Source organism: Athene cunicularia, unplaced genomic scaffold, assembly GCF_003259725.1.
Source record: "Athene cunicularia isolate RWA unplaced genomic scaffold, athCun1 SCF_2, whole genome shotgun sequence".
Taxonomy (NCBI): domain Eukaryota; kingdom Metazoa; phylum Chordata; class Aves; order Strigiformes; family Strigidae; genus Athene; species Athene cunicularia.
In genome coordinates this window covers 706,327-720,029 of record NW_020799266.1, presented here as the reverse complement: position 1 = coordinate 720,029, position 13,703 = coordinate 706,327, and the positions used below count along the sequence as shown (strand labels likewise).

General features: G+C 56.1%; 1 protein-coding gene across 7 annotated transcripts in view; it reads left to right on the top strand.

Moving 5' to 3' along the window:
• CHD6 (chromodomain helicase DNA binding protein 6) overlaps positions 1–13,703 on the top strand; it is a 60,931-nt gene that overhangs the window by 37,310 nt on the left and 9,918 nt on the right. For 6 of the 7 annotated variants that reach the window (XM_026867203.1, XM_026867197.1, XM_026867204.1 and 3 more), the window contains 11 exons: positions 2,581–2,740; positions 3,148–3,237; positions 4,233–4,336; positions 4,995–5,124; positions 5,410–5,470; positions 6,170–6,227; positions 6,880–7,099; positions 9,091–9,299; positions 10,452–12,017; positions 12,606–12,754; positions 13,027–13,233. In XM_026867203.1, the coding sequence (XP_026723004.1) occupies positions 2,581–2,740; positions 3,148–3,237; positions 4,233–4,336; positions 4,995–5,124; positions 5,410–5,470; positions 6,170–6,227; positions 6,880–7,099; positions 9,091–9,299; positions 10,452–12,017; positions 12,606–12,754; positions 13,027–13,233 (2,954 nt within the window). The remainder of the gene's footprint in view (positions 1–2,580; positions 2,741–3,147; positions 3,238–4,232; positions 4,337–4,994; positions 5,125–5,409; positions 5,471–6,169; positions 6,228–6,879; positions 7,100–9,090; positions 9,300–10,451; positions 12,018–12,605; positions 12,755–13,026; positions 13,234–13,703) is intronic. The other variant, XM_026867198.1, reaches the window with a different exon arrangement.

Here is a 13,703-nt window from a genome sequence, read left to right as displayed (position 1 = left end):
GATGGGTGGAGGTGTTGTGTTGGTTTCTTCTGAAACTTTTGCAGTGCAGAATCCTACCCAGGTGATGCTGCCTTATCTCACTCCATCTAGCAGGACCCTTTATCTCAGGTTTGGCTCTGCCCTCCCTGTTCAGAGGATTCATACACTTATTTTCCAGTGTGTGTGAGATCCACATATCACACCACACGTCCAGTTTTTTAACTGCATCTGCATTCTGTTGGGTGGAGGTTTCCAGTGTATCCTCAGCTTCAGAGAGAGGCCACCTAGAGTCTTCCCCAGCCCTGCTCTCCGCTGGCTCCGGCTCTGCCTGTGCAGTGGAGTGCTGCAGATTCCCCCCTGCCTGCAGTGCAGCATCTGCTCTCTAGGCATCCCTTGGGGCTGGAGCAGCACAGCAAATAGACCCCACCACGAAACTATTGTGCAGCCACAGTGGCTTTTGTCTTTAATGATATGAAGACAGAGCTGGTACTGGCTCCTTGGATCAGCTGGAGGGTTGTGGCCTGGGACATGTGGTCACTGCCCATTCCATGTCAGAGGACTGACGCAGCAGCACAGCGCCTGCATCCTGCACCTTTCAGGACAGGTGAGTTGCTAGGCTGGGAGGGCTGGCAGAGGGAAACCATGGCTCCCTTGGGGTGGTCAGAGCCCCACAGCTGTGAGCTGCTTGTTATGCACTTGTGGTCTGTGCGCAAGGTGAATAGTGAGGAGACAGGGATGTTCCAGCCTGATTTTGGCATCAGGAAGCCAGGCTGAAATCTGGGGCTCCTGTTCTGAGGTGGTGGAGCACAGAGAAGGCTGTTCTGGAGTGGTGCTGTTGCTGAGCCCCAGGAGTGTGCTGTGTGTTACTTGGTGCTTAAAACCTGACATCACCATTTCCTTCTGTCTGGAAGTGTCCAACTGGCTTTGCAGTGTGAGGTCCAAGCGTGTGGCCGTCAGTGGCTTCCTAAAGTTACTCAAATCACCTCCAACAATGTGAGCCACTCTGACAGAGCAGTGCTGGGATGGGACTCAAGAGCCCTGTGGGGAGCAGAGAAAGAGTAAGAAACAAATTGGGTGATACAAACGGGCTTGATTTAGATAATGCCAGGTAACGAGCAAACTGCGGTTTCAGTGGAAGGTCAGGAATGATTTAGTGCAAGAGCAGCACTAAAGTTGGGTGTTTAGCAGAGGGAAGCAACCAGGAACTTCTCCATCAGCTCTTCAGAATGGCTTTTCCCACCTGTGAAACCTCCATGTGATCTTGGCCAGAGGAACAATGAAGCCTTGTAACCTAACCTCAGGAGCTGGAGGACAGCAGAACCCTCCAGTGTGGAGCAGCCATGCGGCAGCTGCTGCCGTGGCCCACCAAGGAGCCTGAGGTGCCACTCTTGTTTGCAGAGAGCTGGCCAGGTGAGATGTGCTCCAGGCACCCCTGATGTGCAGAAAGCAACAGCAACCTCCAGCCCTTGCTAGTGCATCCTGAGGCTGTTCCTTCTCAGTCCCATATCTGTGTGACTATGAGGCATAAGCAGAGCCAGCGAGCAGCCCAGCTCAGGGCTCTGCTCAGATCCAGCCCCATCCTGCCTTCTGTCCTGGCAGAGACCAGGCTGCTGAGGAAGCAGCATTTGCCCAGAGTTCGTCAGGCCAGTTTGCTGCTGGAGACAGGAGCCCTGGTGCTCACTGCACCCACCTGAGCTAGAGCCCTTGTCCTATCATGGAGCTGCAGACTTTCTGCAGGCGTTGAGGACATAGCTATGCTCTCTTCTTCTTCCCTGGTGTCACAAGACTGGACAGATGGGACGGAACTGCTGAAGCCCTTCTTTCCCCTTCAGACCCATAGACAGGACCCTGCCTCAGAAGTGGCTGCCCAGGAAGGCAGCTCATCCATCTTGGAAGACTCCAAACAATAGTGACCCAACCAGGAGTTGTTTCTACACTGCTGTGAACTCGCATCTTATGTCAAGGTGGAAAATGTGTTTAATTTTCAACCCCAGCCACTGGATTTCATTTTATCTTTGTCAGTCAGATGTGACTGTGTTCCTTTTCACCTCAGTATCTTTGCCAAGTGTAAATGCCCCTTGCAGTGCTCTGGTTTCCACGCAGCCCTCCTCCTGATGCACAGAAAAGGAAGCAACGCTTACAGATCAGATCATCAGGACTGTCTTCTGGTCTTTGATCATTTAGGAGCTGCTTGTTTGAACTCTTGTCCCAAATCACTGTGTTGTCCCCGCAGGGTGAATGTCAGAGTTGGCTGTAGTATCTAGGTAAGGCTCTTAAGAGCCATGCCCAGGACCAAGGTCCTTTCTGTGCTTTTTATACATCAGGGTGCCATCCATTGGCCTCACCATTTCACTGAGAACTCACAGCAATTCAGTTTCTGTGGTGATGCCCAAGCTTTTCCTGTAGATGAGGCTCCCATGCTCTGTTTACCCTGTGTACTTCCCCCACCCTGGCTCGCTGACCTGCAGCCAGGAGCTTTGCACGGCCTCCTCCAGCCTCCCAGCTCTGCTGCCCTGCCTGGGCACCACAGGTGCCTTGTAGCAGTGCCCAGCCTGGCCCGTGGTGCCCCTGGTGCTCACTGGCTGCCACTTGCTCTTACAGGCTTGTCAGCTCCGGTGCCCAGGGGCAGGAAGGGGAAGAAGACGAAGAACCAGATGCTGCTTCCTGAGATAAAGAATGCGGACTGGCTCGCTACCTGCAACCCCGAGGTCGTCCTGCATGATGACAGCTACAAGAAGCACCTCAAACAGCACTGTAACAAGTGAGAGTGGGAGCACACACTGGCTCCTGGAGACCGTGGGCTGAGGGCCTTTAGCGTGGGGGGGGTTAGAGGGAGATGCAGAGGGCTCACGGCCAGTGCAGTATCACTGTGCTCCATCTGCTGGACTGCTCTCAGATGCTCCTCCAGGTAATGGGAGCTGGGTCTGGAGAAGCAAACCTTTGACCTCGGGACCCCACCAGGTTGCAGCGCTGGGCACTGTGGTGTGACACCACATGGCTGGTGCTTGTCCTGCTTTGAGAAGGGGGGTCCTCCCACATGAGGTGTTTCCCTGGCCTTGCTGACCCTCAGAGTGGCCCCCTGTAAATGCTCTGGCAAGGGCTGTTGAGCCAAGTGTTAGGCTGGCATCTGTGTGCTAGCCTGTGTTCCTCTCTGCTGCTCTGAGACAGGGTTCTGCTGCGGGTACGAATGCTCTACTACCTGAAGGCTGAAGTGCTGGGGGAGGCTGCGGACAAAGCCTTCGAGGGGACCCCCGCCAGGTAGGGACCTTATGGTGAACCCCTGCGCTATTTCTTGGGAAGGTGGTGGTGGCACTTGAGTCCTGCCACAGCCACCCAGCCCAGCCACATCTGGGCTCACCATGGCTTCAGGCAAGTCAGACCCTGTGGTCAGATCCCCATATCTTGCTCAGACAAAGCTTCATCCTTAGATGGCAGCTCTGCCTGAGCAGGGGCTGTGGCAGCCATGTTGAGGCAGATCTGAGGTTGCAGTGCCAGCCTGGGGGTTGGTGAGGACTCTTGGGGACACCCCGCAGCCTGCAGGAAGATGTCTCTACATGCTGCCTGACAAGTTGGCCTTTAATCCAAAGTGGGAGCCCACAGAGACCATGCTGGGTTCCCAGGGCCAGGCCTCGGAGCAGAGCATGCCCCATCGCTGTGGCCTGCAGTCCCTTCCCAGCCCTGAGGAAAAGGGGGCTGACAGGCTCTGTTAATGCCTCTGAGCTTGCAGCCTGCCAGCTCCTGACCTTCTTGCAAAGACTCTGCTCTCGGTGCTTCAGAGAGAATGCCAGGTGATATGCCAGGCTTAATTTCCTAGAGTAGGGGCTCCTGCCTTCCCCAGCACAGCTCCATTGGCATGAGTCTGTCTGGAGGGGACGTTGCAGCCCACCCCGCCAGACACACTGTTTTTGGGCTGGTAGGTTTGATGTGGTTTCCCCCAAGAGATGCTGTTCAGATCAGATAAAATCTCCAGTCATCTGGTGTTGCTCGGGTGGGAGGGGAGAGGGTCTGTGCAACCTCCTCTCCACTGGAGAAAGGCTGGGGAAGGCAGCGGGTTGTGGTGGAGCCAAGGCTCCAGCTCTCTGAGCCCTGGGAGCCATGTGTGGCAGGGCTCCGGGCCAGCCTTGCGTTCATTAGCTGTCCCCAGACCAGCGAGTGATGGCTCCTGACTCCCCCTGCCCCTAGCCAGCAATGCCCAGTGCCATCTAATGTCTAGTAAGTCTGGGAGAAGGGTGTTCATACGTTGTCTGCCACAGGGAGCTGGATGTGCTGCTGCCGGACATTGACTACGTGGAGATCCCAGTGGACTGGTGGAATGCTGAAGCCGATAAATCCCTGCTCATTGGTGTCTTCAAACACGGTGTGTACCCATCTTGTCTGGCGGGTCCTGGGGTGTGAGGGGGACTGAAGTGGAGCACCTGATGAGAGCTCTGGTACCTGGAGGGGATATCCCGTCAGTGGGAGGGAGCCAGGCCGTGGCCACACACCGCAGCCCCCCAGGGCCAAGGCAGCTCTGCCCAGGCACTGGCAGCTGCGGTGCTGCCAGCTCGTTCGGGTGGTGGGGCAGGCAGTGCCCAGAGTGGCCAGGCCTGGTCTTATGGCAGACTCTTCTGGTTTGCCAGGAATAGTGCACATTTTCCATGTGAGGGTGAGGAGAAAGGCACAGAACCTTTCCTAGCATCCCCAGCCTTGTCATGAAGTCCGCCTGTGGCTTCCAGGAGCTGTTTGGTCCCAGCTGCAACCTGCCGTGGGTCCTGGTCACAGTTCTGTGGGTGCTGTGCTGCCTGCTGGGATGGAAAGGCTGACCTTCTTTGCCTACTGCCCAGAGGCTGCAGAGCAATTAGCAGCTTTTGGGAAAGTGTTCTGAATTTCTGGGGGTGAGAAGTGCTCTCACAACAGCACAGAGTGAGAGCCGGGTGGGGAGCTGTGTCCCACAGAGCCAGAGGTTCGCCTGAACCAGACTCAGGCCTGGCTTTGTATCATCTTTCTCCATTCTGATGGCCTGTGGCGGTTGGCAGGTTACGAGCGGTACAATGCCATGCGGGCGGACCCGGCGCTGTGCTTTCTGGAGAAGGTGGGCATGCCAGACGAGAAGCTGCTCTCTGCCGAGCAAGGCGTCAGCGACGGTGCCCAGGACACTGCCGAAAGGTGGGCAGGGGATGGATTCAAGCTCTCAGAGGCTGTCTGGATCACTCTTGGGGGCCATGGTAGCAGCGGGGCGGTGCTATGTGGTGAGCTGTGTGCAGGGAGGAGGAAGCAGACCGTGCATCTGAGCACGGTGGGCAGGGGGAAGACAGAGGGGAGCTGACTCCCCAGTATAAGGCAGAGGGATGACGTGAGCACCAATTCTCTGCTCCCTCCTGCTAACAACTGGCACAGCCAAGGGGGCTGTGCTGCTTCTGCTACCAGGGATTAATTAACTCTCTTCCCCAGGGGCAGTCTGGAAAAGGAAGAGAGTGGTGGAGAAAAGCTGGAGGGGCTGCCAAAGCAAGAGGTGAGTGGGATTCATGGTGATCGATGCACGTCTGCTCCTGCCAGGCCTGCCCTCCCACCCTGCACTGCAGGCCTGGCTCCATCTGTGCTGTGCAGGGCACTGGGGAACCAGCGTTGGCAGTGACCCTGCTCTGTGCTGGCTTTGCCATGCCGTGCAACAGGCTCTGTGCCGCACTCTCTGCCTCATCCCTGCTCACGAGAGCACAGCTTCTGCCATTGCCTCTGTGTGTTTCCTGCAGACCTGGGCAGCATCCGCCTTGTGGGGAGCTGAGGGGGATTGAGGGCTGGTGACGGCCACAGGTTCTGACTCTCACACTTGGCTTCAGGAGCCACAGTGGAGTAGGGGGCATCCCAAAAGAAATGGCCCTGGGGCAGAGGAAGAGAGAGGGAGCATGGGAGGGTGAAGGCTTTGTTTGAGCACAGAGACTGTTGCCCTGCTACTGTCCTGGACCATGGCACTACAGCCTGTGTCACTGTGGCGGACCTCCCCTCCAGGCCCAAAATGGACTGCACTGCCCCTCGGAGCTGTCACCTGCCCTGTCCCTGCTGCTCTGATTCCCTGTGCTGAGGGCAGCCAGCAACCGCAGCCCCCAGGACACGAGGACCTGCCCGTCCTGCCACCCCCTACCCTGCCAGTGCTAGGTGGGCTGCAGGTACGGGGAGTTCTGTGCAGGACTCTGATGATCATTTCCTTCTGCAGGACATCATGGCTGCTGGGGTGGGCGAAGCCGGTGAGAAGCGGGACGAGCCAGCAGCAGGTGAGGTCGTATCTCCCACCGCGTGGCTCATGGCTTCCTGGGGGATGGCACAGCGCAGCTGGAGCGCTGAGGCACTGCTGGGTGGGAGGGACACCCCGTGGGAGGCAGGGATGTGCTGCTCTGTGTAGCGTAACCTGGGCAAGGCTCCTGTCATGGGCCCTCCTGTGCAGAGCCATGTGTGACCCAGGGATAGGCCCTGCGGCAGGGCAGCCAGGGTCCTGAAAAAGTGTTTCCAGCCAAAGCCAGCCAGGGGTGACTAGAAGCCATTAGCCTGCCCTTGTCCTTGCAGTTGCCTGCATGAGATGAGTATGCAGGGTCTCTGCAGCAGGCAGTGCTGGCAGATGCTGGCTGGCTGGCCTTGCCCTAAGCAGCTAGCTGCAGTCCTCTCCCACGTGTGGCCTAGCCCAGAGCTCTCATGCCTACTCTGGGCTGTCTCTGAAGGAAGTTCAGACATGGTGAGGCTCTGAGCCAGCAGCTTTCAGGGTGCAGACAACCAGGGATGGTCACCACAGCCCCCCACTCATGACTGATTCCTGGTGTCCCCTGTGGGAGGAGGAAGGCTGGAGGGAGCTCTCAGAGCGAGCCGGAGGAATGTGGGAACCTGTGGCTTTGAGTGTGCATTAAATACTAATGTCCTTGCTGATGTTTGAAGCCCAGGATGGCTCCGACTCAGACAGATCCTGCTGGCCTGTCTCATCTGCCCTCACAGCGAGACTGCGGAGGCTTGTCACCGTCTACCAGCGGTGCAACCGCAAAGAGCTGCCTCCCCGAGCAGAGATGCTCGTGCCTGGTAACCATGGATACTGGCTGCAGGACGAGATGTTCAGGAGAGCCTCTGAGATGGACTCGGTGAACAAAGAAATGCAGAAAAGGTAACGCAGCAGAGAGTCCTTTCCAGAGCTGATTTAGGCCAACTGAAGTGCTTGTGCCCCTGGATTGACCCAGTGGATGTCACCACGCTGCCCCTGTGACAGGCCTGTGAGCCCTTGCTGGCTGGGGTGTGCCGTTCCCAGCCCTGAGGGAGCCTTGTGGCTCCGGCAGCCAGCCCGGCTGGGGAGCAGACTGCACTGTAGTTTGTGGGTAGCAGATGGTGACTCGATGAAAGGAAAAAAGGGGACAGCTCTTCAGGGTCAAATCCAGCGTCTGCTGGGCCAGGGAATGCTCCCCAGCTGCAGCAGAACAGGTGCTGCAGAGCAGTGTGGAGGTGATGGAGGAGCGCTGTCACAGCCTTTCGGACCCTCAGGGCTCTCACACTGCTGTGTTAGCCTCCCTTCCCTGGCCTCGGGAGCCCAGCAGTGGCATATCCTGGCTGCAATGTGCTCCCATTTCTTTTGCATCCCAGTAAGTGGCAGGATGGTGGGACCATCCTGGCACCCTCAGTGGCTTTCTGCAGAAACGGGGGAGGGTTTGTGGCAGGGTAGTGCTGCTTCCATCGATGCCAGTCCCCAGTGCACAGCCCCAGGCCGCAGGGGCTCCCCGTGCTCAGCACTTTGTCTCCTGTGAACCTGCCTCTGCTGCAGGAACCCACACAACCACTTGGTATCTGCCTTCTGCTTTGTCCATGGCCTCTTTGTATGGCAGCTGCTTCAGCCACTCATCTTCCCTCTTCTCCTTCCTCTGGACCTCTTGCAGTTGTACCATCCCTTCTTCATAGTGGGGGCATCAGAAGTTGTGCAGTGGACACCACAGCAGCCTGGTATTTCCTGCTCTTTAGTTCTGTGGGCTTTTTCTTGGGGGGACTCCTTACAGGAGTGTCCTAGGCAGTTTCCCACCAGCCTTTAATTTGAGGCCTTTCAGTTGACTTGCCATTGTACTCCTTGATTTGGATCATTGATTTTTTTAACTTTCTTTTTGTCATTGTCCTTTTTGCAATGAAATATCACTGCAGAGGGCTCACAGCCCCTGCGAGCAGGGGTAGAAGTACTGGTCTAGGTGTATTTTGGTCAGATGGGGAGTGGTGTGGATGCTGTCACCCTGTCTGCTCTCCCTTGACATGTCACAGCTGCTTGCCGGTGCTGCCTCAGAGCTACAATTCAGAGGAACTGAGATTTGACTTTAAGCTTTCTTCAGCCCAGAGCACTCACCTTTCTCTGCCGTGACCTGCTCTGGTGCTTGCCCTGCAATTTGCACCCTGGTCTGTTCTCTGTGGCCTGTTTCTCTGTGCTCTGTTTGCTCGGGGCTGTATTTGCCCAGGGCTCTCTTCATTATCTCTGCCCTGGATCATTTCTTTGGGTGATAGCCACCAGGTGAAAGCTCAGAGTGAGAGTTGTGCTCTAGCAGTTCTGTAACTGAACACCTCCGGGGGTTGACACCCAACCCTGGCACCTGGGAGTCCACAGGAGTCAGCAGGGTGGATGGTGTTTGCTACAGAGACTCTTATGGCAACCAACCCAAGTCTCAGTTTCCCTCTGATAGAGGCTGGATGAGAGCTGTGTCTGCAGGACCTTTCTTTCTAATTCCTGGTACAGAGAGTTGAGAGTTGACCTTTCCATGGAGGTGATGAGACAACTTGATATGACAGGAAGCGAGTAGGTGAGATACAGGTTTGTGCCTCCATAGAAGCTGCTGGAGCCTGCGCCCCATCAGCAGCACAGCCAAGAGCTGCACTTAGTGTTTTTTCAAACAACAGAGAGTGTTTTTTTAACAGTGAGCTGAGAGCCAGAGGTCCCAAGGCCTTCATTTCTCCTCACTATGCACCATAATGCAGAGGATCTGAGGTTGAGATGTTCTTCTCCTGGCAGCTCCCCCAGAACTGGTGGGCAGTAACTAGACAGTCCTCTCTGAGCCCCTCTGTCTGGTGCCTTGCCCATGCTCAGACCAGAACATGTCTCAGTAGTGTTCATGTCTCTTACCCGCCCCACAGGTGGACCAGGAGGGAGCAAGCAGATTTCTACCGCACTGTCTCCTCCTTTGGGGTTATCTATGACCAGGAGAAAAAGATCTTTGACTGGGCCCAGTTCCGAGCCATCTCTCGACTGGAGAAGAAGACAGATGAGAACCTGGAGAAGTACTTCTACAGCTTTGTGGCCATGTGCAAGAATGTCTGTGGTCTTCCACTGTGGAAGGAGGATGGTGAGTGGAAATTGCACGGCCTGTGGAGGGGTAATTGTAGGTTCATGTAGCTGTAGGCCAGAAATGGTCCCACAGCTCCGGTGGAGAAGGAGAGCAAGGTTGGAGCTGCAGGGACAGGCGGAGTCAGTGAGACACCAGGCAGGCTGTGGGCTTGCAGAAACCACGTGCATTTGTGTCTGCCTTGTCTCCCCATGTACCACCTCCCCTGCACAATGGGGAGGTCGGACAGCCCTGTGGACACCACCCCTACTCTGACAGGTCTCATGGAGCTCTCCAATGAAATCACAACCAATTTTATCCAAGACAGCAACCTCTAGATTTGAGGGAGTTAGTTAAACCAAGAAGCAGATCACATGTCTTCCACACTGGAGCTGGGGGTTGTTTGGGTGATCTGTATTGCTGCTTTCTTTTTGAGCTGGATCGAGGCCACACAGTACCCGTGCTGTGGTGTAGCTGACCTCAGAGCTCTGCTACAAGGTAAAGGGAGTCTGAACCTGCTACAGGAGGCTGGGGAAGCCTGACCGACACACAGGACATCTGTTTTCTCAGTGTGCCCTGCAGAGCTCTAGTGCATTGGCATTGTGCAGGACATGGCAGAAGTTGCTTAGGGGGCTATCTAAGCACAAAGCGATTGGGTTCTAACAACAGCAGAAAGGATTTTGTCTCAGACCTGTCAAGAGGTCTGGTCTCAGGCGCAGTTCCTTGGATGTGTGTGTATGTTAAGGCCTTAGGTGGGTGTTTCTCATCAAAAGAGCTGCCCAAGTTGAGGGACTCCCTTCCCTGAGAACCTGCTAAAGGACTACCAGAGGCTCAGACCCCAGGGAGCTGCTCTGCCAGCAGGTCCAGGCAGCTCCAGCACTGCTGGCGCTGATGGAGCAGAGCTCAGACAAGACTCCGAAATCCTCTGCAGCTGAGTGCCGCTCTTGGTCCAGCTTCTAAAGTCGAGGCAGTTTACTCCTGTCAGTCCATCAGTGGCAAATGAATGGAGGGTGGTGAGGGTGGGAAAAGAAGCCTCAGTGGTGACTACAAGCACTCCCCCCACCTCACCTGCAGTTTGAGCGAGAGTTAAAACTCACCTTGCTCGTCCCTGCTTCTGAGTTAACTCTCATCAATCTCTATAATGGGGCCTTGGCTTTTCTACCCCTGCTGTAGGTCCCCCAGACCCTGACATCTACGTGGAGCCCATCACGGAGGAACGTGCTGCCAGAACCCTCTACCGTATCGAGCTTCTGCGAAAGGTGCGCGAGCAGGTGCTCAAGTGTCCACAGCTCCATGAGCGGCTCAAGTTGTGCCGGCCCAGCCTCTACCTGCCGGTGTGGTGGGAGTGTGGCAAACATGATCGGGACCTGCTGATCGGCACTGCCAAGCATGGCCTGAATCGCACTGACTACTACATCATGAATGACCCCCAGCTGTCTTTTTTAGATGCATACAGGAACTATGCCCAGCATAAAAGAACAGGGCTCCCAGGCCCAGAAACCCTGTGCTGCCTTTACCAAACTAATTCCAAACTCTACAGTTCCCCTCTGTACAGCCAGGCAGACCGGACTTGCGAATCCCTGGAGAATGAATCTGAGAGCCAGATAAAGCTGGAAACTGTAGACAATTCCATGTCCCAGGCTGGAGGCAGTCCACCAGACGCAAACTGTGAAACGTTCATGTCTAAAGTCCGGGACATCATTTCCAGTAACTATGATGAGATCTCTCTGCCAGACTCGTTGGTGTGCATGATGTATGATGAGAAGGCGTGTAACAGTGAGCAAAGCTCCCTCACCCGAGACAGCCCAAGCTGCACAGATGTTGGGAGCAGCGTTGCTAAACTCTCTGAGGACAAGCTAGAGGGGGATGAGGATCCATCCAGCTGTGAGGCAGATGCCATGAGAGAGACCCCCTTCCTCGAGGGTTTGCAGATGGACTGTGGCCAAATGGACAGTCAGAACGAGGAAGCTGAGCCTTCACCTTCTACCCCCGAAAGCAACGCTTTGCAGAGTGTCCCAGCAGAGCTCTGCGAAGCCTTGCAGCAGAAGGGAGACCTCACCAGACCTGCACCCATGCTGCCTGAGCACAGTGACATGGAAGGGGTCATAAGCATGGGGCTCTACAGTCCCAGTCTTCATAACTATGAAATAAAGGTTCCCCCTGAGCAGAGGTTCATCAATCTGCTGCAGGAGAAAGGAATGGAGGCAAAATCAGGGCCAAGTCAGAGCCACAGTGAGGAAGACGAGGAGGAAGAAGAGGATGATGATAACTCTGAGGCAGCAGCAGATGTTTTAGAAGGCTTGAGTGGTCCCAGGACCAGGGCCGGTTGTGACCCTGAGGCTAATGAACTGGGGGGCGAGGAGCAGAGCTCTGGCCTCCCTACACCCGAGGACACTTGCCCAGAAGACGTGAATGGAGAGAGAGAGTCCCTGGGGCTGGGGACACCCGAAGGGCTGGGGGAGCCCGGGCCAGAGGGCAGGGAGGACCGTGGCCTGGACGAGGAGAGCACCCTGCGGCACTCACCGAGCCAGGCACAGAACCAGGCTTTCAGCCTGCATGCACCTCTGCTGGGGGCCCCAGGGGCAGAGCCCCACCATACCAGGGGGGAGGCCTGGGGCCAAGGGGCTGAGGGGCAGGCAGGCTGCAGAGAGGCCCTGCACCCCAAATCCCAGGGGCTGAAGCAAGAAGAGTGTGAGAACAGAGACAAGGGGGAGAAAGCCAGCAGCAGCCAGAGTCAAGGTATGGTCCTGAGAGCTCCCTCTGGTTGACAGTTACCTCCAGCTGAGGTGGGAGGGACCATCTATCCTCCCTTCAAAGCCAAAGCCTTGGGGCTGACGAGCCCCTGGAGCATCTACCCTCTGCAGGAGTTGGGCTCCCTCTAGCTGATGTGATTGGGGAACAAAGGGCTGGTGGCTGTGTTTGCCAGCAGGGCTTGCCAGAACCTCCCGCCCTGAGCCTCAGCAGCCCTTCTGCCATGAGCATCCCATGGAACCCAGGACACGCTTCCCTTTCTGGCACAGGGTACTGCCTGGTGAGCAGCTCCTGGAAAGGCATGTGCTCTCCATGCCCACCTGGGGTATGGGGATGGTCAGGGATGGGGACCACTGCAATACAAGTCCCCAGACCCAGCCCAGGAGAGTGCTGGCCCTTCCTGAGCAGCGTGGACCACCTGCCGTGAGCCAGGACTGCTGCATTTCTTGGTGACTAATTGGGAAATGAGACCCTTGGGGTGGGTGCTAGGGTGGGAAGGTGTGAGGAATAGCTCCTGCCCTGAGAGGGTGAGAGAAACAGAGCAGCAATGGGTTCTGTTCTCTGTCGCTTTCTCAGATGGTCCAGAGAAGTACTTGGAGGAAGAGAGCAAGAGTTCTGCTTCTATCCTGCCTGGGGAGATCGATGATCTTCAGGATGCCCGGGCACCAACCATAGCCCAGCTGCTGCAGGAGAAGACACTTTACTCCTTCTCTGAGTGGCCTAAGGTGAGTTTAATACTAACTTTGTATTGCATGTGTTACTGTGTAGTCCTGACCAGCAGTGGCTCATACAGCCCTGGCTCTGCTCCTGGTCCTCCACACACAGCTCTCCACAGGTGCACTAACTGGGGTGCTCTTCCCAAGCACCCATGCCATGGACACACGTGCCCCAAAGCCATACTGAGGGCACCAAGGCTGGGTTTGTCTTTAATCCTGAGGTTACATACACAAGTCAGCCATTCAAGTTCCAGCCTGCCACCATCCAATTCTGTTTGCAGGACCGTGTGATCATCAACCGCATTGACAACATCTGCCATGCCATCCTGAAGGGCAAGTGGCCTTCTTCCAGCCAGCAGTTTGAGACACAAAGCCTGCTGACAGCTCCAGCAGTAGCCAGCAATGCCGGCAGCAGGAACAGCTTTGCTGAGTCAGAAGCCTCTGATCCCAGTTTAAATAACGGAGTGTTAATCTCACAGGTACAAAAGGTGAGGGGAACCCTTGGGCAGGGACAGGCTTGGGCCTCTGGGGTGAAGCATTGCCCAAAAGTGCTCAGGAGTTTCCCAGGCAGGGTCTGGCTTTTCACTGCCTCTTGGTGACACTTGTGGTGTGTAACATATGGTGTGAGCCACTTGGTCCCCTCCACTGAGGGCTCTCAGTGCCCTTCCAGCCCTGCTCCCTCCTGGGAAGGTGGCTGTTCTGCAGCAGCTCCACAGCCTCTGCTTCCAGAGTCAGCACTGGAGAACCCGGCATGGTCAGGGGGAAAAGGTGACATTGCCCTGGTGTCCCAAAGGAAAGGGAGCAGGAGAGGACACCCCATCAGTCACCAGCTCTCTCATCTCTTGTTGTTGGACACAGCTCAGAGGCAGAAGCTGCTATCGTGGGACCTCAGCCCTGCTGCCCAGCAGCTGGCAGAGCACCTAGGGTTATAGCACCTTGGGAGATAAAAGTGTGTGTG